The 25,961-nt window shown below is 39.3% G+C and overlaps 3 protein-coding genes across 13 annotated transcripts; 1 reads left to right on the plus strand and 2 right to left on the minus strand.

Annotated features, from left to right (window-relative positions):
- Positions 1-216: 216 nt before the first annotated feature.
- On the plus strand, positions 217-12,618 carry LOC115693939 (uncharacterized). 8 transcript variants are annotated; one of them, XM_056314626.1, is made up of 28 exons: positions 217-455; positions 619-1,356; positions 1,961-2,072; positions 2,140-2,225; positions 2,787-2,957; positions 3,420-3,488; positions 4,160-4,282; positions 4,369-4,518; positions 4,729-4,860; positions 4,982-5,061; positions 5,729-5,823; positions 5,926-5,993; positions 6,397-6,489; positions 6,570-6,628; positions 6,876-6,983; positions 7,128-7,203; positions 8,010-8,146; positions 8,237-8,396; positions 8,493-8,672; positions 8,815-8,931; positions 9,124-9,279; positions 10,057-10,248; positions 10,349-10,461; positions 11,368-11,491; positions 11,788-11,883; positions 11,973-12,035; positions 12,121-12,192; positions 12,278-12,618. In XM_056314626.1, exons 1-27 carry the CDS (start codon positions 297-299, stop codon positions 12,181-12,183), a joined length of 3,720 nt encoding a protein of 1,239 aa, XP_056170601.1. In that variant the 5' UTR covers positions 217-296; the 3' UTR covers positions 12,184-12,192; positions 12,278-12,618. The 8 variants fall into 8 exon arrangements, 5 of the variants coding, with proteins under 5 accessions (XP_056170601.1, XP_030476876.2, XP_030476883.2 ...); XR_008817203.1 differs by lacking the exon at positions 12,278-12,618 and having other exon boundaries at positions 11,368-11,603; positions 12,121-12,165; XM_030621016.2 differs by having other exon boundaries at positions 12,121-12,618.
- Positions 12,619-13,810: 1,192 nt separating this feature from the next.
- LOC115691984 (hexosyltransferase GAUT11-like) lies at positions 13,811-16,540 on the minus strand. The gene is made up of 2 exons (XM_030618740.2): positions 16,269-16,540; positions 13,811-15,496 (listed from the first exon to the last, which is right to left on the minus strand). The coding sequence occupies exons 1-2, from the start codon at positions 16,419-16,421 to the stop codon at positions 14,042-14,044; spliced, it is 1,608 nt and encodes a 535-aa protein (XP_030474600.2). The 5' UTR covers positions 16,422-16,540; the 3' UTR covers positions 13,811-14,041.
- Positions 16,541-16,885: 345 nt separating this feature from the next.
- LOC115664684 (agamous-like MADS-box protein AP1) lies at positions 16,886-22,940 on the minus strand. 4 transcript variants are annotated; one of them, XM_030586580.2, is made up of 8 exons: positions 22,455-22,937; positions 19,832-19,910; positions 19,547-19,611; positions 19,359-19,458; positions 18,557-18,598; positions 18,050-18,091; positions 17,825-17,902; positions 16,886-17,178 (listed from the first exon to the last, which is right to left on the minus strand). In XM_030586580.2, exons 1-8 carry the CDS (start codon positions 22,637-22,639, stop codon positions 17,152-17,154), a joined length of 618 nt encoding a protein of 205 aa, XP_030442440.1. In that variant the 5' UTR covers positions 22,640-22,937; the 3' UTR covers positions 16,886-17,151. The 4 variants fall into 4 exon arrangements, with proteins under 4 accessions (XP_030442440.1, XP_056170609.1, XP_056170611.1 ...); XM_056314634.1 differs by having other exon boundaries at positions 17,787-17,902; positions 22,455-22,930; XM_056314636.1 differs by lacking the exon at positions 18,557-18,598 and having other exon boundaries at positions 22,455-22,940.
- Between the last annotated feature and the right edge of the window lie 3,021 nt (positions 22,941-25,961).

The raw sequence follows: 25,961 nt of genomic DNA on the forward strand, positions 1-25,961 counted from the left end.
GACCATATTGCTCATTAAGTCAAAGTTCATGGACTATTTGTGTTATTGTCTAAAAGAAAAAAACGAATAATGAAGAGGTAGGAAAAGAAAAACTCAAAAATGAAACTGAAAAGGGAAAATCAAGACCCCATCACGTGCCGTTGCTGGAAGCAACCGTTTCAGGGCACGTGATCTGAATTCCCCGCCACCGCAAATTCCCAAAACTCTCTTTCTCTCGAATCAAAACCGAACACTCGCCGCTCGCCGCTCGCCGGCCGCCGTCGCCGCCGTTCAGCAGCCAATCGAGTTCCCTGGAAATGGCGAACAGCGAGCGATCGATCCAAGTCCGAGCCCTAACCGGCGAGTCGACCGCCGTCTCGATTCCGACCGACAAAACCGTCCGCGACCTCAAGCATCTATTGAAGCAGACCTTCCCTCTCGCCGCCAAGTACCCTAACTTCAACCTCTATCACAAGGTCCTCTCCCTCCGCTTTCTCCTTCGAAGCGTTGCTCTTTCCCCTTTTCCGCATTTCGCTGATTACTCTGTTTCGGTGAGAAGAATGAGCGCGACCATTTCTTGAGCAATTGTCCTTTTCGTTCGTCTCTCATGCGCGTGTTTCTCTGGCCATTGTGTGTTAGGGCGTCAAGCTGAGCTTGCAGAATCGAATCAGTAGTTACTGCATCGATGTCGGAGAAGTGGTGGGTTTCGTTCCGGTCGTCAGGAAACAGTCGGCGCCGGCGCCGGCGCAGGCGTCCTGTGGTTCTGGTGTTACTGGCCCGAACGAGACGCCCATTTCCAAATTTGCGGATTCCGCGTGGTCTGACATGATTCAAGAAATTCGCGATGTGACGAGTAGGGACGAGAGAGCACGCGATGGTTTACGGGGTGGAACTTCTGATGGTGAAGTGGAAACTGATCGGCGAGATATCGCATCTTGTTCGTCTCTTGGGAAGCGTAAATGGAATTCAGATGGCGAAACGAAAGGATGGCCGGATGATCTTGTCCTCAGCATACTGCAGTCTTCTAGCAAGGATATGCTGGATGAGGGGAATCACGAGAAACTTCTTAGTGTTTTGGAGTCGGTTGATTGCCTGCAAAGTCCGGATACTGAAAGCTGTTTGTTTCTCAGTGAAGGCAGTTTAAGGAAAGGTGTTCTTGGAGAGTGCAAAGAGAATATCAGTTCATGCTTGTGCCCACTGTGGTTGTTGACAATAATGAAGGCATTTACTTTCTTAAACATTTATGAAGTATTTTTACAACTTAAGCGGGAGAGAATCACAACGAATCGTGTAAAGAAAGCGCTAAGCTGGATTGGGAGGTTTGGGATCCAAGTCAATATGAAGGACATCGAGAATCTTTCGCTTCTCTGCCCTAAGGTAACTTTTTAATGTCTGAGAATCTATACATTAGAGTTTGCCCTCTTATTGGTCTAAGGTGTAGCTGTTGCATTGACCAACGTATGTGGTCAGTATGCATCCTAGGTTGTTTAACAAAGACGCTATGCATTCCACTGCCATTGCCATTGCCTCCCCTCCCCACCTCACCCAAAGCCTCAAAAAGGAAAAAAAAGAGACGAATTAAAGAAAGACAGGGAAGAAAGCTTAGCTTGCTTCTTAGTGTCATGCATGGTTGATTGACATCTACGCCAGAATGCACATGTGCGTTCTGATATATTTTGTCAACGAAGCCTATCACAGTTATTTCCTTGACGGTGGTGTTTGTGGGTTCAACCGGCTCTGCTCATTTACAAGATGTATTCCGTTTGCAGTTTTAGCCAAGTGATATTTTTATTCTTAAATGAGTTCTTTCACTCTAATGCTATGTTGGGATCAATAATACCAGAATGAGAAAAGAATGCAGGAGCTTACTCTATCGTCATTCATGCATTAAGGTGTGGATATGGAAAAGAAATGGCTTGTTGAAATGATGTTTGAGCTGAAAATGTTTGTGGAATCAAAATATGTGCCATCTCTTTAGTAGGTGGTTTCTTTTGTTGATTATGGTATGGAAAGGAAGAAATTTGGTGATGCTCTTGTTATCATGAAGTCTCCTACAGAGAAGGATGATCAATTTGAAGACATTATTATAATTGGTATGTACTAAGAATGTTTACTTTTGCCACTTCCTAAGCTTTACTTGACTAAATTGTTGCCCTGCAGCTGAAAAGAAGGTTTCCTTGTCAAAGCTTTTCTATTTAATGGATAGGCGAGAAATGTCCTTCAGATATACTATCAGATCAATGATGGTATGTGGAACTCTTTCCTTTTATTTATTCAATAGAAGAAACATTAATCTCAGATGATTCTGCTGCTATTGTTATGTATATTACCTAGTGCGAGGAACAGCTTCAGCCATAAAATCAAACAAAGCAGACTTATAATTTCCCACATACTATCAGGGAACCTGTTTTTATAACTCTTGAGTCTTGCCTTGCATATATACTGTTAGTCTCTATCTATAAAATTCTTCTCTTATTGGCATTTGGAAGTTAAGTATTTGTGTTTTGCTAGAAAACTTCAATGCAGAGACTGTACCTTGCAGGGTTTGTAACCTGCACTGTTGCCATATCTGGTAATTGCTTAAAGTATTGTGCTAGCAACAATGGCGATCATGGCATAGCGCTATTGGCTGACTTGTAGGGCCTTGTTCTAAGTCGATATTTGCACAAGTGGAAGATCATGCATGAAAATTATATAACTAGATTGCTGCTAAAAATGTATCATTATTTTTGTGGGCGGCCTTTCTAGTGGAATTCTGAATCATCAATTGTGTTTGGCTATTGAGTACGTGAAGATTTATGATGCAGTGTAAACTTGGAAATGGGAATAACAATTTTTTGTCCTTGGACGATCTACTTATGTCTGCAAGAGAAGGAGATGTCTCTACTAGTAAGAATAAGGATTCAGCAAGTGTAATCGAGAAGAAGCAGGCAAGGAGGGTAGCTTCAACAACAGACCATGCAAAAAATCAATGTCATGTACGCATCTGTCTTATATCTATACCCTTTTACGATTGTTTAAATGTCAGTGCTAGTTGCACTATAAACTGAATCGATCAGATTTTAGTTCTTCAGAGCTCGAGATAGACATTTATATAGTTTTAGTTCTTTGGGGCTTGAGACAAACATTTATATACTACTCTCAGATCAGGTCAGTTAATCAGGTGAATTTAGCCATTCAAGCAGAAATCATACGATGTTGGATTGTTAATAAAGTACTTGAACAGTATTGTCTGTCAATATGAGTGGAATGCAAAGCAATCTGTTCCTTTGAGAAGTCGTTTGAGAGAAAATAAACCAAATGCGTGGAATTGGAGCGAGTAGCTTGAAAGAATTACAAAGAATATCCACTAGATCATCATGTTGTCCAGTGTTTTCATGTTCCAAATGCTCTTTATCAGGGGGATAGTGACATGCTATATATTACTCATCTCTCAACAGGACACCAATGTATTCCTGCCAGCGGAAATGGTTGATCATCTTCACAAGGTTGTGGGCTCTCAAGGACAGGTTCGATTTAACTCTTCTAGTACTTATTTTCTTGCTTGTTAACATAGGCAGAATGAGTTATCTGGATTATACCTTTATGGACTATTAAGTAGTCTTTTACTTTATTTAACTACTATCAAGTGGTCTTTCAATTTATTCAATAAAATTTTTTGGTCAATTGGTATATTGCTGGAATAGTTATATTCTTGATAATGTATGTGTAAAGAATTAATACATTTGCACTGGCTTTTAGTTTACTCTTTGCTTGTAAAATGTGGAAGTATCAGGTGGTCTTTCACTTTATAAATTGATCGGTATATTGCTTGAATAGTTATTTTCTTGATAGTGTATGTGTAGAGACCCAACTGCTAGTTGAACTAATTTTCAGTTTGATCTTTGCTTGTAAAATGTGGGTTTGGGCATCAATTATGGTTTGGACAGGTTTTGTGTTGTCTGGTATACGATACATTCTCCTCCTCTTTATTTTAGAAACCAGGTGCTCTTTGTCATGTACTACAAATGGTAATTGTGTAGGAACACGCATACTAGTAAAGGAAGTCATTGGGTCTTCTCTTGACTACTGGATTGCTCGCTTAGCCATAGCTTTGGATTTTCATTATGAGAGATGCAAATTTATCAGTAATGCTTTCTTATGAGGCTTCTTGAAGTGCTAAAGAGTTCTCCTGGTGCAGATAATGCATGTTGAAGTGATTTCAGGCAGGAAACCAACTTATATGGAGATCCCAAATGGTCTCTCAGAAGACACTAAGCATGCACTTCAACGTATGAAAGTCACTAAATTGTATAGTCATCAGGTTAGAATGTGATCCTGATATCCGTTGCTGACATTTTTCTTGAAAAGTTGGTTGTCTGATTTTGCTTTGATTTGTTGTTTCTCCAGGCAGAGTCAATACAAGCTTCTCTTGCTGGGAAGAATGTTGCTGTGGCAACAATGACATCGAGTGGGAAATCCCTTTGCTATAATGTGCCAGTTCTCGAGGAGCTCTTGAGGAATTCATGCTCATGTGCTCTTTATCTGTTTCCGACAAAGGTTAATGTTTGCATGTGCGAGGACATAGATCATGAATTATAGAAGTTACGTGGATATGAGTTGCCATGACCATAGTGCTGCAAATTGAGTTTTTGATAAAGGCAATTTATAGAGCGATGGGCATGTTGTTCTCAATCTTGATCCAGTGAATTTGGTATCTTGTGTTGGTACTTCTTTTGGTGTATCAACAGTTTTGACAAATTAATGCAGGCTCTTTCTCAAGATCAACTTAGAGCTTTGACACATATGACAGAAGGAATTGATGCTGGCCTGTGTATTGGAATATATGATGGCGATACACTTCAGGAGGATAGGACGTGGCTCCGTGACAATGCTAGATTGGTAAGTCTAGTGTCTTTTATTCTAATAGGATACCATCTCTGTCTCTCCCCCACCCCACCCCCACCCCTCAAAAATATTTTTGCCTAGTCCTATATTGACATCGTTGGGCATCTTTCTACAGTTGATCACGAACCCAGATATGCTCCATAAATCAGTTTTGCCATACCATGGAAAATTTATGCGGATTCTATCAAACCTTAGGTATGTAATTTTGGTGCTTTATTTTTAAGAATGGATGAGGACACGGGCTTCATTTGATCTCCTAGCATTATGTGTTGCATAGGGTGATGTTGTAAGCGGTTTTGGTTTGGTTCCATTGACACCGAAATAAAAGTTGGTTCTGTTCCATTTGCCACTGAAGACCAAACTGGCCCAAAGAGGTTCAGCTTGATGATAATCTGAAGGTCATAGCAAATCCAAGGCCTCTGGAATTGTTGAGACATGATCTTCAATATGTCAGACAAAGGATAGCTTGTAGATCAGGAGCAAAGCCTGGTTTGTGGGCGAAAGAGGAAGTAGACTGCTGAGTCAGTTTTAGGGTTTCTGATCATTAGCCTCTTGGGTTTCGATTTGGTTGTTAGTTTTGGTTGTTTCAAGGATTAAGAACGTAAAAGGATCAGATGCTAAGGTTTAATATTTTAGCTGGGTTGTCAATTTGGGCCTGCCAGGTTTCTCATGGTGTATCTAGAGGTCAATTGGAATGGGAAATCATTATTGATTAAAAAAAACACTGAAAGACTGTACCTGTATTGAAAAGAACCGGAATCGTTTTTAGGTTTGGGCTTTAGCACAATTTTTTTTAGCACTGCTACTAGCATGGGTAGAAATTAACTATCCTGGGGACTGAATTCTCATATCCTCTTATCAGGTATGTTGTGATTGATGAAGCTCATTCCTACAAAGGAGCATTTGGATGTCATACTGCTCTCATTCTTAGGAGGCTTCGACGGCTCTGCTCACACGGTACCTTATTCAAAAACTGTTGCTAAGATAACATCTATTTTTCAATGTTGATACTCTCTTTATGCAATTTGGGGTCTAAACAACAATTCGTTTCATGTGTAGTCTATGGCAGTGATCCTTCGTTCATCTTTTCAACGGCAACTTCTGGAAACCCTCGTGAGCATTGCATGGTGAGATTTTGTGCAACACTGTGACTTCTATTTGGGGAAGAATGCTTGAAGCTGTCAATATATGATGATGTTCCCTAGTACATATTAGTTCCTTTGTTTAGTGCTGCTTTTCTTGGCAGACAGTTGCCACAGCCTAGTCTGCACTCAGCTACCAATGTAGTTGCTGTTCTTTTTTCCCCATCATTATCTTAGTGGACAATGCTGAAGAGTGCCTCTTTATGTTTCCACCAAAAAAAGGTTGAATTATATTTGATTGTTCCTTTAGAAATCGGCCCGTAAAGCCACACCATGTACTGTGTGGCATTTTTAGTTTCGGTATCTGTGATTGAAGCAGCAAATTTTGCAATTATGGTATGCTGGGTATTTCAGGTGCAATAGAATTATGACTTCTTTGATGATTTAGGAACTTGCAAATCTACCATCATTGGAGCTAATTCAAAATGACGGGAGTCCCTCTGCTCAGAAGCTTTTTGTTTTATGGAATTCATCCTTGGTTGTGAGAACAGTACCTGGTTTATTCTACAACGTTGAAGGTTGTCTGCCACTTTCTTGCTCACTAGTGATTTTGGGATGCAGGGCCTCCATATAGATGAGAACTGTGTTGATGCTCGTAAATCAGTGTATAAGGGATCGAGGTTAGATTCTCTACATTCTCTTAAAAATATAAGAATGTGTCCTCATATTTCACAAATTATACTCAGATTTTGTTTCTCTCAAGTGAATAAGTATGTTTATCTTTTCTAGATATCCTTTCGTGAATATGATTTGTAATTCGTTATATGCCTGTACAATTTATACATATTTGTCTCCATAAGTCATACATATATATGTTGTACATAGATCATCACATTGTATCCTTATCCGCTCAACTCACTCTTGCAGTCCGATTTGGGAAGTGTCTCGTCTGTTCGCGGAAATGGTTCAGCATGGACTAAGATGTATAGCTTTTTGTACATCACGTAAACTCTGTGAACTCGTTTTGTCCTATACGTAAGTTACATCACATATAGCATCTTTGTGGCCTTATTAAGTCCAGAATTTAAGGCTGCTGTAAGAATTAATCATGAAGTCAAAGAACAATTGACTTACAAGTGCCGGGAATATATTTTTTTTCTCGTTACTTCTATTTAATAGGCAAGAGATTCTTCGTGAGACAGCTCCAAATCTGGTTGACTCAATAAGTTCTTATCGATCTGGATATTCTGCTGAGGTCAGTTTAACATAAATCTTGTTAATGTTGTTGTCATATTGTATGCTTGTTACAATTTTATGTTTTCATATTTTTCTTTTGGTGGTTGTCTCGTACACATTGGAGCATGATGTAAACTACAGAGAATAACTAGAAGAAATAACTCGTTGTTAATAATGTTTTTACATGGGAGATGCCTGTGTGTCCAGTACTTTTCCATCCGGCCTTAACAGTCGCATTGGTGAATTAGAGAACTTCATCTCTCCTTCTGACTTCTTTGAGCATGAAAGTAAGAATAAAAATCTTCTGGATTTTCTCAGCTGCTTGAGAGATTTTTAATTCCCCATATTTTATGTGATTTTACGCCAAATTAGAAAAATAGGCGGTTTATGTTGTGCCAAAGCATGGTGTGGAACTCAATGGAAATCAGTTATAGTGATCCTGCTAGTTTTCCAAAAAAACCTGCTAGTGGAGGAAGACACAAAGAACTCATTAGTTATAAACTTTACAAACCTGGTATGAGATTGCTTATTTGTGTCTCCTTTTTTGGCTGAAGTCACTTGCATTTCCTGATACATTTTTGTCATTTGGAGAAGGGGATAATCCTCTTGTAGCTTTGTATATTTGACTGAGGAATAGACTCAAACCTCAGAAAAGTCAGCTATTACATAATATTTGCATTTCCATTGTTGGTACAGGATAATACACACCATGGATTCAATGCTTCTTGTCCATTCTTCTTGCCTCTTATTACATATGAAAGCTGTAAATGTTCATTAGCAATTCGAACCTGACCAAGGTCTTATATGGGCTGACTATTAGAGCAGATCAGGAGGGCAATAGAGAGTGATTTTTTTGGAGGGAAGCTGCGAGGAATTGCTGCTACTAATGCTCTTGAGTTGGGTATTGATATTGGACATCTTGATGTAACTCTGCATTTGGGATTTCCTGGTAGCATTGCTAGGTATGGCAATCAGATGGTCAATTGCTTTGCTCATAAAAGAGATTTTCTACTGTTCTTTTAAGCATTATTTGCATCTGTATTTGGCTGTAGCCTGTGGCAACAAGCAGGAAGGTCTGGAAGAAGAGAAAAACCATCTCTCGCCGTGTATGTGGCATTTGGAGGGCCACTGGACCAATATTTTATGAAGCATCCGGAGAAACTTTTCAATAGTCCAATAGAGTGCTGCAGTATAGACGCACAAAATCAGCTGGTTATCATCATCGAATACTTAAAATTTCCCTATATAAAAGTTCAGCTTGAGTTGTGATCTGCAATGCCTTATGCTTTTTGGTGCTCATTGTTCCAGGTTCTTGAGCAGCATTTGAGCTGTGCCGCCATAGAACACCCGTTAAGTTTGCATTATGATGAGAAGTTTTTTGGTAATGGTCTCAGCTGTGCCATAACAACTCTCAAGAATAGAGGATGCGTTAGTTCTGATCCATCCCGTGATTCTTCAGCTAGAATATGGAATTATATTGGGCGTGAGGTACAACTCTGACCTATCGACAGAAAACAAAAACTCTGAACTTTCTTTGTGTCCAGTTGAGACATCTTGTGGTTCTTTTGTTGGTCTTTTATCTTATGTTATCATTGATTATAATTTTTTTTTATCCGTGACCTATCTTAAGAAAAAGCCTTCGGATGCTGTCAACATTCGAGCAATAGAGACTAGTACCTATCTAGTGATAGATATTCAAAAAAATGAAGTCCTAGAGAAAATTGAGGAAAGCAAGGCCTTCTTTCAGGTATTACTGCCTTTCCATAGTTGTTCTTTTCAAGTTCATGTTTGGGGCAGCTTCATTCTAATCTGTTCGTGATTATGGTAACTCTTGAGTTTACATAAGTAAATTCTTTTTTTAGTTTGGTAGCTTTGAATATGTGCTCCCATTTTAGATGTGAAAATAGGTAAAGTTTTTGACTGATTTAATTCAATGCAGGTACATGAAGGAGCCGTGTACATGCGGCAGGGCAAGACCTATCTGGTAAAAGATTTGGATCTGTCAGCTAAAACTGCTTGGTGCCAGGAGGCAGATCTAAAGTATTATACAAAAACTCGTGATTACACAGACATTAAGGTTCTTGGAGGTGATATAGTATGTCTCTCTCTCCACAGAACTACATCCTCTAGAAGTTACCTGCCATTTTCAGGTTACTATGCACGAAAGTATGGGGGCAGGAGGACTGCAATTGGATTAGATTCAGTTAGAGCTGCTATATCTCATTGAGAACGCTTAATGATTTGAGAAAATAACTTAGTTTGTTGCTTCGTTGATTTTTTGAGTTACTAGGGTGGACATTCCAGGAAAAAGAACAACAAAGTTGTATGACTAGATAAGCAATTGCAATTGTTCACAAGTATGGGATGATGTTGTCATTGTAACATATATAAAGCTTCAAGCACAGGTTGAACTGGCCAAATTCTTATATCCTTCATTTTAAGGTATGAAGAAGTCGAGTGTAAGCGCGTATTCATGTCTGATGACTTTACTCAGGTCCATAAAATTGATTGTACTAAGCATGAGAGAGAGAGAGAGAGAGAGTAATCTGCATGAATCACAACTCAATTTCAAAATCAAAGAATGTCGTTCACATGAAATGAGATGGATATGCTTAAAAGAACAAAAAATTGTTTAGAAGGGACTTGTAGAAGAGTTTGGAGCAAAAGGATAAATTGTGTTGACCAACTTTACTCATTCTCTCAAGAGTACTCTCCCCATCTTTTGGTCGATATCTAGTCAATTTATTCGAAGTTTAATGTATTTAGATTTCTGCTATCTCCTTACCCTTATTCTCCTCATGTCTCCCATATCTCTGCTTTCTCTGCTATCAATAGTTTCTGAAGTTAGATCTTACTGCCTACTGTTGTTCAGGCCTATCCGGTGACCATGCCCAATTTTCCAAATACAAATGTTGGAGCAAGTAAAATTCTAGAAACAACTGCTCTGGCTAATAGTTGTAAAGTGATTACAACTTGGTTTGGATTTCGTCGAATAAGCAGAGCTGGCGGTCGAGTCCTGGATACAGTTGACCTTTCACTTCCCAAATATTCCTATCAGTCACAGGTGCTCTTGCGATGCCAATTTCACTTGTCTGGTACAATTGCTGTTTCCTCCAACTCTTTCCCTAAACAAAAGTATGTTTTAACCTTGCACATGCAAACAGGCAGTATGGATTCCGGTTCCACAAACTGTCAAAGAAGCTGTTGAAATGAAAAGTTTCTCATTCCGTGCGGGCTTACATGCTGCTTCACATGCTCTTCTAAATGTTGTGCCTTTGTAAGTCTTTGATTTGCAGCATGGCGGCATTATTTAGGCTACTCCCTGTTAGGCATTTGTGAAATCAATGCAAAGCTCATCAAAATTTTCTCATCACATGACAACGGGAGTTAATATTTAGTTATGGGATTGCTAATATTGGGTTTATGCCATATATCTTGCTTTCAGTGTGGTAAAGGTGACAGCAACCTCTCAATTCTTGGTGGAGGTTGGTCAGGGGTTATCCTCATTTGTAGGATAGGAAACTCTGTTAAATATACTTTAAGCAAATAAATAGATGAATATTTCATGTGAAAGTTTATGTGAACATCTGGCACCAAGGGGATTGTAACCGCCATCAGCCTCCCTCAGGTTCATCTAAATGGTGAACATAGTAATTTGGTTATATGTGTATTCAGATATACAAATTTATCACATATATGTATGCATTCATATGGACATATGTGACAAGGATCCTTCTTTAGGTATAGTTAATTGAGTCATAAGCTTGTGCTGTACTACGATGACTTACGGTGCAAGATCATTTTACTTCTGTGAAAGATCCCTTGATGTTGCCTCTACTTAGAAACATCTATCTGCCCACACGTCAAGCTTTGTGCTGTTAACTTCATCTGTATATTTTCTATCATTTTATTCATTAAGCTCTGGCTTTGAGGTCCCTTCAACTTTCTATTGTGTTCAGTAAATATATTTTCCATGGTGATATACATGAATGGAGTGATAGTTTATCTCAAGATAACAATGATAGACAAAAGACAATGAATCAAAGTCAATAATTGAATGAAATGAGAGTAACTTGAGTGGTTTGAGAAGAACCGAGGTTAGGCATGTACAGTGGAGGATATTATAAATGCCACGCGCACCATCTTATTTCCGATGTCTTATATTTATGGTTCTTTCCTGCAGATGCGTAATATGCAATTCAGCTGACTTGGCTCCAGAGTGTTCAAATCCGCATGATTCACGGTCTTTCCAGGAGCGGATATTGTTGTATGACAAGCATCCTGGAGGAACTGGTGTTTCATTGCAAGTGAGTAATGGGAAACTCAACCGTGTAAATATAAAGAAAGTAACTGATTATTGCAGGCATTATCTCCTTTCTACAGTAGAGCACCCGTTCTCTTCTGATGCATGTTCCCTAGGTTACAACTGATTCAAAACATCAGACCATGATCGTGTTGGTGATTCAATTTGATCCATTAATTTTTTTCCAAAAGTAGCGAAGGAAGTCAGAATTTCGTTTTTAATGGACTATTACTGGTTATCCTTTCATAATTTTTCTAAATGGCTGATCTCCTGCTTATATGAAGATGTCTCGTGTTACAGGTCCGTCCCTATTTCCGGGAGCTACTAACTGTTGCTTTGGAGGTTCTTTCATCTTGCCACTGCATGGGAGACACTGGCTGCCCTAAATGCATCCAGGTCAGTTCAGCTGGGGGGATAAGAACCTTGTTCTCGTCTCACCTCATTTACTAAATGTCAACTTGACAATTTGCTCTTGCATGGTGCAGAGCCTGGCTTGTCACGAGTACAATGAAGATCTCCACAAGGATGCCGCCATTATTATAATCAAGGTCATTGAGCTCATTGCTTTCAATCTCTCTATTGTACTATCTCACGACACGACCAAGTAGCTGACCGATTGCCTTTATTGTCTAGGGTGTTCTGGATGCAGAGAAATCTCATTTCGGTCATTCTCCACACTCCCCAAAAACCTCTTGACCGACTGTGGTAGAGCCAGTGGCTTCCGGTAGTCACTTTTACATGCGGATAAACTGTTGCAGTGTGCCTAACTGTGGATGACCTTCCTTTGCAGGGACGACCTTCCTGACTGGATGACCTTCTCTACGTTATAAATACGGTCGCCATTTTGGTTGCGAACATATGGGTAAATTGTATCATATTCATTCGACATGTTAAGCCGTCAGTCATCTCCCGGTAGTTTAGGTTGATCTAAAGGAGGTTCGAGTCTGGAGAGAGCCAAAAAACAATAGGGAAGAGCCATTGCAGAACATGCAGAGGTTCTGCAGGGTACTGTTTTTGCCACTAATCTTACAATGCGAAGAAAAATACATCAGATCTAACTATTCAAGGGAATGTACATATTATCTAAATCTTCAATTATATAAGCGTAGTCACATATTGAACTGTTGTGTACATACTTATTTCGCTTTTTTTCATGGTTTTCGTTCTTGTTTGGCTCTTGAAATCGCATCTCGCAAAATCCGACTCGTTTTTTTCATGTGTAGATGGGTTGAACATACTAGGAAAATTTTTCGATAGGCCACATCCACCATTCTCGAATTCACAATCCAATCATCTTGTAGACTATATAGAATTGGATGACCTATTGCATGTACTGATTAAGAGCACGTTATGGTCGCCGAAATCTCCTGTACTATCCCGCTTTCCCTTGGGAAAAAAAAAAAAAGGGAAAATTTTTCATGTTGGTTTACTTCTCGAAACATGGATAAAAAAATCAAGGAACCACTAATCCAATTATTTTACGGAAAATAAATTCTTTACAAAATATTTTTCTAAAAATGATCTTTTGAATCACTTGAAATGATTAGTAAATGAAAATTTTGTTACGTTGCTAATAATGACTTACGTCTAAATGTTTTTGTGGATGAAAAAAAAAATTCTTCAAAGTAATATAAGTAATCATTTTTAGAAATATATTTCTCAAATCATTCATTTTTTGTAAGACAAACGGAACCTAAATTGTATGTCTAGTAACAACATTTTATTTCAAATTATAAGTGTTTACAATTTCAACGAATTATCAACTTTTATTAACGTAACTTACAATGCGATTTACCAATTCTTATACGAAATTACCAATCTTGATTTAAATGGGTTGCCAACTAAGATGAAGTTACCAACAAATTCAAGTCACATGCCAATCTTTATTAGATCGATTCTAAATTGCGAACTTTATTGTAAGTTATTGATTTTTATATCGAATTACCAACTTTATTTGTTATATGGAATTCAATTAATATTTTGTGAAGCTATGAAAATATAATATACATCATAGACTAAGATAAGAAACGGCATTATTAACATATATGATGACTCAGAACAAATCGAAAGATGCATATCGAATCCGTGGTACAAATACAACGAATAGTGTCGTGCCTATTAAGCCGATTAACCTATCTCCGAGTAAAGGTGAACTCAAAACAATTTCTTAGGGGGAAAAGCTACAAAACTTACCAAAAGAAAAACATGAGAATTTGAATTTCTGTCAAGATCCGGATAAGACCAGTTATGACAAAGTTCGTATTTCAAAGTGTAATCCACAGCTTGAAGGAGATAAAACTGCAAACCTGCCAGCCAAAAACAATTGAACTATCCCATGCCTCTTCATTGTATGATAAATACACTTTCTCTGACCATCCAATGTGTAAGAATCAAATTGTTAAAGATGTTACACTGGAAAGGGAGAATAAAAAATGTCCTACAAAAGTAGCTGTTCTACTTCTCTACCTCTGCATTGTATCGGCGATGTTGCTGTTCTGGAGCGACAAAAAAAAATGTCTCAGAAGTTAACCTAATCTGAGAGATGGCTCGCATGTCAACTCACGGCACAGTCTCGGATGTATGGATGATGCCGATTTAAATACCTGTCCCAGAGAGGTTTATACCTGCCAATGGCCAACTTCAGCCACGGCTTCATGTTACCATTGAAGTGAACAACTGCTGCACTCTCGATCAGACGGTCATCTAGGTTCATATCATAGCCTAATCCTAACACATGCCATCTCCGATCGAGCGGCTCTGTCAGTCCATAGAAAGCTAGAAGGCCAGGAGGCAGAGTACCTAGCTTCCACAGGGTCCTTTCTGAGTTCTGCTCTTGCCAGTAATGATACCTTGCAGTCACATTTGCTCTCCTCCAAGCAACCAAGTCAAAGACATTCATGCCGAATGCCCATGCACATGCCTGAGGATCAAATTTCGAACTGATGTCCGGATTGGAGAAATTGAGATACTTGTAGTAGCGATGGAAGGCTTCTAGACAAGTCTCGACAGCTCCGTTTACGTTGCCGTGCAGATCTATTGAGAAGAGCGACATCAGATCCTTCTGGACCACAACATCATCATCAAGAAAAACTACCTTTTCCAGCTGAGGATAGATTTCTGGAATATAGAATCTAAGGTGGTTAAGAAGTGAAATGTACTTTGGGTTCCGCAGTTTTGGCTCATCTTTTGTATCTTGAGGATTACCGAAATAGTAGGCCTGAGAATCTGCATCAGAAAGCTGTCTCAGTATAGGAGCATATGTAGAAGTCAGCCAAGAGAACTCCTTGATATTTTGCACTATAATGGTGGAACCTTTGAAGTCGTTACTAAGGAACCATGCTTGCATCGCTCCATAATTTACACCATTTGTGAGAATGTGGAAAACGATCTGCTTTGGATGATTGGCATTGGAGACAGTAGAGTTGACAACTACGGAGGTAGCTAGAACATTGTCTGAGAATATGCAGAAATGATGAAGATTGTTGTCAACAAGTTGAGGATATTTTCTTGTGTTATCAGCAAGTTTTTGCAGAGGAAGTTTCTTAAGCCAATCCAGAGATAATTTGACACTTAGGCAATGGAGGCTTTTCGGCAATGCTTCAGCTGCCAATTGTCCAAACACAGCGCTCTGAACTAAAGCTGCATTAGCGCGCTCTTCCAGGGCTTCGATATGGGATCTCATGGTCATCATGGTGGTTGCAATATCATAGTGCATGTCCTGTGCGTTGAAGATCAGAGATGATAGGCTTTTAATTAATGGCTCTGCTTCTTCTAATTTGATGGGCTCTCCTCTCATTGCAGCCTTTGAGAGTGCTAACTGGCAACGTCTTATCTTTGAGCTCAGTTGCCATGCCAGGTGAAGGTTGTTGTGTTCTTTCGCTACAATAAGATAAGCCTTTGCAAGGATCATTTGCTCAGCTAACTGCCTAGAATATGACATGGCGCTGACCATTTGCTCCGTAAAATTCGAATTCCTATGGCTCTCCTTTAATAAGCTCGCACTTTTATCCTGAAAAAACAAAAGCAAGAAAACAAAGTTCTGAATCGAAGCCTAAACCCGAGAATAGATTGCCAAATGATAGAACAGTTAACTCAAATCACATCAGACGGTTACTCAATTACTGAGAATGAATCGGAGCTGCATTGCAAAACATAGGAACATATGCTCTTGATAGGAAATTGGATCATTTCAAATTCGCATCCTCGCATCTAGAATCCCCGATAGGATGGCAGAAAGGAGGCGAATGACTTAATTTCGACCGTCTACTTTTCTTCTGACAAACTAAAGATGTAATTTTTCTACTGGAAAGCGAATCTTTTCTCTCGACACCGAGGGCCTCGAGCTCAATAACATCCATTGCAGAAACAAACACAGATCACAAAGCCTAAAGACATAGCAAGACGATCAAGCAGTAATTATGGAGGTCAGCAGAGAACAAGAATTCGGCGCAACAGGCTCTCATCAGAATCAGGCGGCCTTCGATTCATTGCGAAAGCGATTCAATTGGGAGTCAAAGCTCGAGGCACGAATTGTGTTTTCCCGATTTCGCATTCATCGATCACCAACAACAGGAATAGCCCAAAAAAAAAAAAAATAACTCAAGCTGCGAAAACTGCGAGTACCCATTTAGGTTCATTATGCAGAAGAGACGAGATCAACATCCAAATTAGAAAAAACGAGAAAGTTCATTCAATTCCCAATTCGATCCAAAAAACGAGAAGCAGCGGTTCCTGTCAAAGCTCAATCAAGAAACAGGGTCAAACCGGTCGAGAGCCCTTACCGTCGCTGGCTTCCTCATCTCATCGCCGCCGTGGTTATGCTGGAGCGCGAACAAGACCAACCCCGCCACGAAGAAGGCCCCCAGGAGCGTCCAGATCCAGCGCGAGAGCCCCCGCCGCGCGGGCCGCCGGAAGTCCACAGCCCGCCGCCGCATCCCCCGCCGCCGCCGCCTCCCCGCCGCCGCCGCCGCTCACGGCCCGACCGGCGGTGTCGAGCGAGGAAGTTTCGAAGGAGGAGGAGGAGGAGGGAAGCAAAGCTCTCTCGCGAGAGCGACTTGACCCTGGACTGTGTCAGAGGAGAAACGTCGGAAACGACATCGATCCGATCCAATCTCCGTCCCCCGAAAAATATAAATTTTGAAATTTTTAAAAATTCTTTTTTCCTTCTTCCTTTTTTTCCCCCTTTTATTTTTGCTCAAAACATCTTATGACATCGTCTTTTTCTTCAATTTGATCATTTAAATTTAAATTAATAACTTAAAATTTCAGTGGACACTCGAGAATATCCTACACAATCGCACTACTCATAATTACATAGATTTATTCATCGTAATTAGCCGTTAAGGCCCCTTGATTCGGGATCTTATTTACCATCTCGTCTGATTCGTACCGCATCATATGTCCCCAGTACAGATCCTCTTTCGATTAATATGACATAAATGGGGCTTCGTAAGTACCCCCACAGTGCAAATGTACTTAAGATATGTTATAGTTATAGTTACACATCGACCGGATATACACGATAACAAACATTAGATGATATTAATTACGCACGGTGCATATATCAAATTTAAGTTCCAACATTATTCTTCGAGGTGGCTAAGCATCCATGAAGGGAGAAGAGTGGCATTGCGATGTTGGGGTGGACCAAGAGCTGTTCCCTCCTCAATTCCAGTTGCATGGTAAGGACCCCTGCCAATTGGAAAAAATGCACATACCCACTTAACTTTCCAATCATAAATTCAAAATATTAATAAGACATAACCTTAAACAAAAGGTTAAAAAAAACAATTTTTTTTTTCTTTTTCTCTATAATATGTATCATTTCTTTGTAACATGTACTATTTGAACGGACCGATTTAAAGGATGACTAATCATTCCATATCACCATGTTTAGTTTAAGGTTACACTATCGATTTTTCTTATACCGAATTGCAGACATTGTTCATACGAAAATAATAACAAGGGCATGAACCGGTGGTATTCATGTCCTCATCGGAAAATAAGTTATTCGTACAAAATTTGCATTTGATGAGCATCATCAACGGATCATTGTGATTGTGGATAGGGGAATGAACAGAAAGTCCTTCCATTAAATAAATTCACCGTATATAAAACGTTATAGCACCCGGTAAATCATGCGTATGATGTAAGTGAATGATATGCTTAATTAATAAGCTTGAAACCATCATATTTCTTTCATGAAAACTTCCGACGTGCCCCATGAATTTATACATTTAGACTCAAATTTATATATTAGATATCATATAATAAAGGTGAGAGAGAGAGAGAGAGAGGACCCAATGTTGAGAGGCTGCAAAGATTGAGAGAGAATAACCGAGGAAGAGGTGAGGGCATTATCTTGCTGGTTCTCCCATTGAGTTTGCTGTGCCAGTGCCTTCTCCTTCTCTTTCACCTGCTTGAAATTTTGGGTTCAGCACCATACTCTGCTTTATTAGGTACACAGCCATGCAAGGCAACCACATTTCCAGAGCTAATACAATTTTTGCCTTCATTACAGAACAGTAGTTATAATGTCTGAACAAAGATCATCGAACATCACCTTCTTTGCCAGCAGGTTGTTTTGTTCCTGCAGCGCCTTATCCTGTCACCAAATGAAATTTTTTTTTTTAAAAAAAACATAGCTCAATTGATCACTTTCCTACATCAGCACTATAACAGATACACGGAATACTTTTACATTTCCAATCAACTGTGATAATACTGATTTTAAGAAAGATGTGCTGCCAAATTGCCGTCTACACATGTTATGCACGGACTTGATCATGAATGCTTGACACGCATTAGCGTGGAAAATCATAATCTCACATCAAGCAAATCTAGCAGAAACATATCTGTCCTTTCTCCCTTCACCGTCAGAGATAAAGTGATTTCGACGTGTTAAAGTCGAAAGTATATCGCAATTTGTGCCTGTTGCTTCTAGTCCAAGGAATAGAATTCATGCCCTATATATATGCACGATATAGAATATAATAAATCTTGTAACCCTTGATTTTTTTGGGGAATATATATGTAGCAAAGTAAAAATCATGGCATTTACAGGACCCACCTTTCTCTGAAGCTCAGAGATGGATTCATGCATGGCTTGGTTCTGCGAGTATGAGGACAAAACAGATGAGAGTATAATAGGAGAATAAACTCAAAGTAACAAAAGTAACATACTGTGCTAGACTCGACCTTTGTTAGATGAACCGGGCGGCAATCTCATTAGAAAGAGACCCTCTCCCTTCGAATGATAAAATTGACTCTAATTTACTCCATCGAGAGATCGACACATCTCGCTATCAAGTATACTATTCAAAGATCAATATCGATGTTCCCTTTTGTTATTCCTTTTCTTTACTTTTTTCCTAATCTTGTTCACTATTCAAACCCTAAGCAAAAGATAGCATTCCGGTCGCCATCAACGGTTGTCGGACTTGACTTTGCCTCCGCACCTTCAGTGTCTTCCGCCCGCCCCCCAATTATTACCCTCCTCTACCGTACCCCGCGCCCACCACCACCCCCACCCGCCGTAGCATTGTCGGTGTTTGCTAGGAAATTCGACAATCTAAGATTGGTGTCAGTGGATTGCAACAAAGTAACAGCACCGGGCGTGGTGGCGAATGCTTTTGGCCGAAGCCTCGGATGCAGGGAGAGGGAGCAAGAGAGATTCCCCGGGTTTTTTTGGTTGTCGAGGATAATTTGCTGATGCGTTACAATTTCAACCTTAAATATTCTGATACCATCGTGTCAATTTGTCAAAAGGGATGAACTGAAGATGTCAATTTGCCTCTAACGGACCCTTAGATGTAGAGAGAATCTTCACCCTTACAAGAAATTTGAGGCCTCAAGCGCGCACCAAAACTTACCTTTCTCGATCGAATGTGCTTAAGAGCTGTCTCAAGCTGGTGCTCCAAATTCTGAAGCTCTTTGAGGCTTAAAGAATCAAGTTCTTCTCCCATCAGATTCCTGAAGGAATTCAAAAAATCAGTGAAGTTTTCTGCCCTTCCAAAAAGTTGTACCCAGAAATTAAATGTATCTTACGACAAGGATTTACTTTTGATTTTTCTGCAAAATCTCCATCCTGGCCTTGAGTTTTGCATGTTCCAAAGCCCAGTTCCCCTAAAATAAGAAGTTGCATATCATACTAATGTGCTAGTAGAGCAAAAATTACATAGATTATCGAATGAAGACGAGTAAAAGTGAAAAGAAAATGCATTTGTGCACATATTGATATGAAAATCTTCTCCTAGCTACATGAAGCTAGAACCATTAATTGGTTAGAATGAACTTGACGAGTAATCGAACATTATGAATTCGACATTGGAATTGGAAATCATACATTGGCTTGAGCATCGTTTGTAAGAATCTGGCTCTCTGCATATGAATATCTCTCATAACGCTCGAGGATCCTCTCCATGCTACCAAAAAGAAATATAATATGGGTTAGATTAACGGCATATAATTTTAAATCGCCATTTTTTCACTAAATTAAATCCTAATCAAGCTCTAACTAATTGGAGGAAATTCGAACAAACATATAGTCTGGGTGCATGAAGTGTACGTGTGAGGCGGTATTTTGATGCTAAGTGATATCATTAGCTTTTGGTGAAAGCCTAAGCAAGTGATGTTTATATACGGTGCCATCGCAGTAAATACATAGTGATTAATTAGTAAACGCATACTACATATTTTTTTTATAGAGTATTTTAGAAGTTTCCCAATTTCTTGTCGTGCAAAGCTTCAAACTTTAGTATCTTTGATAATGAGGCAATCTCGAATGGATAAGTTCTTTTAAACTCTCGAAGAAAAAGACATCAAACCATTGTAAAACTTGATGTAAGTAAACCACAATTGAACATTGAACATCCCTAATTTTATTTTGTCATATGCATCGAGACAATATTTGTCTTGTTTCTTGAAGAACTAGAAGCAATCTTAGAAAATATAATCTAGAAGGTGATGTAGTAATATATGGCCTCTTTTTCGTGAATATGATCATTTCCGTATCCTAGCTACTTCAATCTTTAATTATGTAATCTATAAAGATTATCCACTATTTCTTAAACGGATTTGAGGTTTTGATTCGAAAGCGAAACCTAGAAAAAGGACACGACAACATAAAACTACAATCCTAGCTGAAGTGAAATCTTATAGAGCAAACTACATCCGGGAGTACTGTTAATATGCATTGTGGACTTTATTACATTCACTAGAAAGGATGTTTTGTATCCATAAGCAATCGTGTACATAGGTAAAGTCTAATCTGCAAATGAACCAAGGGCTTCGCAATCAAAAAATTGCTTGTGGGAAGTAAAATTTCCACGAGATTGTCATCTAGAAAATTTCATTCAATTCACGGACTGACAAACTACAGTGATACAACTAAAAGGGGAGTAAAATTTTGATGACAAAAGCCTAAAAAGTGCAGTGTCATCCACTGCTTAGTAAATCCAGTAGATTACATTGCTTAGTAAAATCCCATTTTTCGGCGGTAAGGAGTAAAACAAGAACATTGAAAAGAGTTTCAAGAGCATCGCAAGACCGCTAATGCTGTCGTGAATTCAATCTTTTGGTAGTCTTTTCGTGGCTAAAGGAGATGTATTGTCCATGACTGTGCATCCCATTATGATGCTCCAAAGAAACTAGTCAACATATCTTTTGTTTAATTGGCCAAAGAAACAGTCGAGCTTTGATTAGACCAAACCATGCTATTATAATAAGCAGTACACAACAACGCAAATAAACTTTTTTTCTTTTTGGCAAAAAGTGCACATAGAGAACTTGGAAAAGAAATTTTTTCTTTTAGCTTATCGAAAGAGAAAAAGATGTACATCCAATGACCTATTTTCCATACGAAAAACCAAATTTTGATATGAGGAATTCATTTGAAACGTAACTCATGATTTGATCGACTCATGCAGAAGAATTTTCGTTTTTTCTACCGTAAGGAACTACTTATCTGTTTTCTTGAGGTAGATCCTTCTTTATTCTTTTTAAAAAGAGGTTTCTTCTTTTGGGTGCAAGTTTAGTTCGACCAGTCTTTCGGTGTGGTTAGTGCCAACAGTCCCATATTATAATCCAGATCATGTAGTAATCTAGACGCCACTTGTTCTTGCTCGAGATTATATGTTAAAAAAATGCTGTAATTTAGATTATCCAAGAACGTCCCCAACCCCATTTCCGAGAGAAAAGGAGCTAAAAAAAATCCTTTTTATATTAATAAAAAGAAGTAGGTATATATGAAACTTTCTGTCTCTTCCATCACAGCCACATCTCTCGACATAAAACTTCCAAATTAAACGATGTACGCTCTCTCTCTCCAGTATGTATCTGCGCTTGAAGAGAAGAATGACTTTCATTTTGATTGTGACGAGAGAGAGAGAGAGAGAGAGAGAGAGAGAGAGAGAGAGAGAGAGAGAGAGATCTTGAGCTTTTGCTGCTTGTCAAGATGAGCAGCACTCACTTTACAGATTTAATGAGCATATTATCCATCCTTTTTAGCGGGAATATAGTCACTAATACCTCAAGAAGAAGAAGAAGACAGCCCATCTCAGCTCCATCCACAAAACATATAAACTTTACGAAATAAAATAGGAAAAAGAGCAGAAATAATATGAGAGAGATGAACCCTACTGTAGAGGAAGAGATCAACCAAGTGACTGCCAAGAAATCCAGACGATGACCCCAGAAACGGAAAACAAGAATCGATACCCAGAAGAGAATTTTAGCAGAAAGAATGCAGCTTTTCAAAATAATAGTAAAAAGAAATAAAGGGTAGGGTTGGAGATCAGAATAACGTGTAGATCAAGAAACAAGTACTGAGAACCAGATGAACGCAAAATGGAAAAAAGAAAAAGGGGAAGGATATTGATCAGAAATATAAGAGCAAACAGATGAAGAAGAAGAAGAAGTCGACGAATCAACTACGAGAGAAGCAGATGGACGCGCGCAGAGGGACGTACCAAGAGTCGGTGGCGTACTCGAACAGCTTGCCCTTGGTGGAGAAGACGATGAGGGCGACCTCAGCGTCGCAGAGGACGGAGATCTCGTGGGCCTTCTTCAGCAGCCCACATCTCCGCTTCGAGAACGTCACTTGCCTGTTTATCTTGTTCTCTATCCTCTTCAGCTGCACCCTCCCCCTCCCCATCCTCTCTTCTCTCTCTCTCTCTCTCTCTCTCTCTCTCTCTCTGTAACCACCGCACCACCGCAAGAACAAGATAAAGAACGGCAAGAACAACGTAAGAGCGAGTGTATGTATAAAGCACGCACACGCACACGCACACCAAGAGGTGGAGAAGATGATACAATCGATGGGTCTGTGGGATTTATCTGCCTGTCTTCCTAAACTATTCGCGCTGTCTTTGGTGGAGACATGAATTAATTATACGAATGGCCTTCCTCCCTCCCTCCCTCTCTCTCTCTCTCTCTCTCTCTCTCTCTCTCTCTCTCTCTCTCTATACCTATGGTGGTCTATCTTTCTTAATGGAGACAGCAGGAGGAGTGGAGAGGGACGGGTTCGTTGAGCTATTATATACGGAAATGGAAATAAAGTCGAAGGAGATGAAGGAGAGAGAGCGAGAGAGATGGCGGTATTGGAAACCAGGGAGCGGCTTTGTCGCGAACGCTGTCGAGCTCTGATTGGCGGAGAACCACCAGTACTTGTCCTTTGCCATCCTCCTCCCCCGAGCCGCACCTCCTTTGCTTACGCCCTTGTTTACTGCTTTTTTATTAGGGTTCCACTTCCAGACCACCCCCCAAAATAATAATAATAATAATAATATTAGGTTTCCTCTTTTTCTTTTTCTTTTTATTTTTTTATTTTTTCTATTTCGAGATTGGGAAAATAACACAGATGGCCCCCTGAACTTTGACCCGATATGCAATGTGACCCTTGAACTTTCAATTTGTTCGATGCGGTCTCTAGACTTTCGGTGCATGTTCAATTTAGTTCGCGGACAATATGAAAATTTTCGATGGTGTCCCTGAACTTGAATTGATGGAACGACAATAGTGGGCATTTTCATATAATTCGAAAACTACTTTGTACATGTACCAAAAGTCCAAGGATCACATTGCACATTGATCTAAAGTTCGGAAACCACATTAAACAAATTAAAAGTTCAACGATCATATTGAACATTTGGCCAAAGTTCATGGACCATTTGTGCCATTATCCCTTCTGGGGTTATATAGTTAAAGCTATGGCTGGCGACTCGTGGGCTTTACTGAATTTTTTTCCCCTGCTATATGTTTTTGAAAAAAGATTATGAAATACATATTACTGTTAATTTTACTTAGATATCTAAAATCCATAGGCCTAAATCCATTAAAAACCCCAAACTTTATGTTATGTCCCAAATCTACCCCAAACTTTTTTCTATCTCATAAAAAGTCACCAACTTTCATTTTATACCTAAATCTATCCTCTATTATTTTTCCATCCAATTATACCCTTAGACTCTGATGTGTCATCTATTTGTCATTTTTTACACGTCAGTTTAGTTAAATTTTTTTTGTCCTTCCTTTTACCGCCGCCATGGACACTGTTCATCGTCTTCTTCGCATAGACATGCTCGGCCATAGTTCACCGGCGCTCACCCATCGCCACCCAGAACTCCGACGCCACACCACGACCTCCGACAACCCCTCCACGACTGTGGGCAATCGTCGGAATCAACTCCGGCAATCTCAACCAAGACCCCTATTTTCGGTTCTAGTTTTTCAAGCTTCAAGAAGGCATTTTTATTGGCCATTACCTTCGCTCAGTCATCCCCGCAGCTTTGTAGAATTATTTCATGCCCGGGCGAAAACAGAACGAGCCCAAACTCTTCTCTCTCTCACTTTGTGCTCTATGGTCGGCCTCCATTAATGGAGGTTGCCACCCGCGATTGAGGCACGCAACCTCACATTTGAGTTAATCTCTCCTCTTAAGCTCAACAAAATGGAACCAATACTCAGTTTCGCACATGCCTTTGAGCTCTAACTCACATAATCACTTCAAAATCGAATCATTTTGGCCTCAAAACCCCTGATTTTGACCATTTTCAGTCCTTAAAACTCTCGGAACTTGAACTTATTTTTGGTAAGTCTCACTAAAATGCATCAAGACCCATCATCACTATTTCAACCCGTGACAAGTCCTTAATTTCCAGAGCAAGAACAGCTAAAATGCCCTCCCTGTGATTCCACCAGTATCAAGTTCTGCTACTAAAATAGCTCCAACCTCTTTTAGTCGTGCCACTTTTGCAAGAGCTGTTGTGGCTACAGGACCGCCGGCAGTGCCCTCCGCAACATCCCCGTCGGACGCAGCATCCCGAAGGCCACCGGTTGATGTCATGGCTGGGTTGATGGTGGTTTGTTATGACAAAAGCGAAAAGGATAAGAAGAAAGGAAAAAAATGAAAAAAAAAAATTCATTTGGACGATTAGAATGACGTGGAACTCACTAGTCAAATTCCAAGGGTATAACTGGACAAAAAATAACAGAGGGCAGATTTGGGAAGAAAGTAGAAGTTTGTAATTTTTTATGAGATAAAAAATAGTTTGGGGTAGAATTGGGACATTACCTATAGTTTGGGGTTTTTAATGAAATTAGGCCAAAATCGATATAACATGATAAAAATAAGCTTAGGTTTCTAATATGATAGAAAAATGGGATTAATTCCAAAAAAAAAAAAGCATTAACTTTACCTTGAGTGACAATTGCAGCTCCCGTGATGTGAAAGTTGGTGATTTTTTATGAGACATAAAAATAGTTCGGTCCAGAATTGTCACTCAAGATGAAATTTGTGCTTTTTTTTTTAATTAGCATGAGAAAAATGGTACGAAACTCATAGGGTAAAGTCATAAACCAAAATATGAGGAAGATCTAAAAATTGCTTTTCATTTGTTTTCCAATTCTATATACATTTTCATCCGAAAATCTTTATAAAAAAAAAAAGGGTGCCAGATGCGCGGGCCTGAGCAAAATAGAATCTCAGCAGAGTAGGGCCCAAGCAGGCCCGGCCAGGGCCCACTCAGGTCCGTCCAATGAGCGGGTCTAATTATTATATGGTTTATAATGTTGTCTCCTTTTCTTTTCTTTTCTTTTTCTTTTAAATATAATATTGTGGTGGGTGTTCTCATTTTCGGAAGTAGTTAATTATTAATTTTACTTAGAGAGGAAATAATGAATAGTGAATAATCATTGTACTTTTACGAGCAATGCCACGCTAACTATATTTACTAAGTGATGTGACCATATATTTTAATTGCGTATTTAAATAAGTTAATAAATTAATACATGAGGTTTCACTCGTTTCAATACCCCATTTGAAACTTTGCCTCGCCATTTAATTAGTAAATTTTTTAGAGATTTCCTAGTATATTTAGTGTTTTTCCTCTTCTCTTTGAATGGAAAGCATGTCGAAGGAGAAGGAGGTTAAAATGGAAAGAGCTAAGTTTAGTAAGGCTTATTTATCCAATCGAGTT

The sequence above is a fragment of the Syzygium oleosum genome, unplaced genomic scaffold (genome assembly GCF_021117445.2).
Source record: "Syzygium oleosum isolate NSW1041296 unplaced genomic scaffold, Sole_v2.1 Sole_v2.09, whole genome shotgun sequence".
Lineage (NCBI taxonomy): Eukaryota > Viridiplantae > Streptophyta > Magnoliopsida > Myrtales > Myrtaceae > Syzygium > Syzygium oleosum.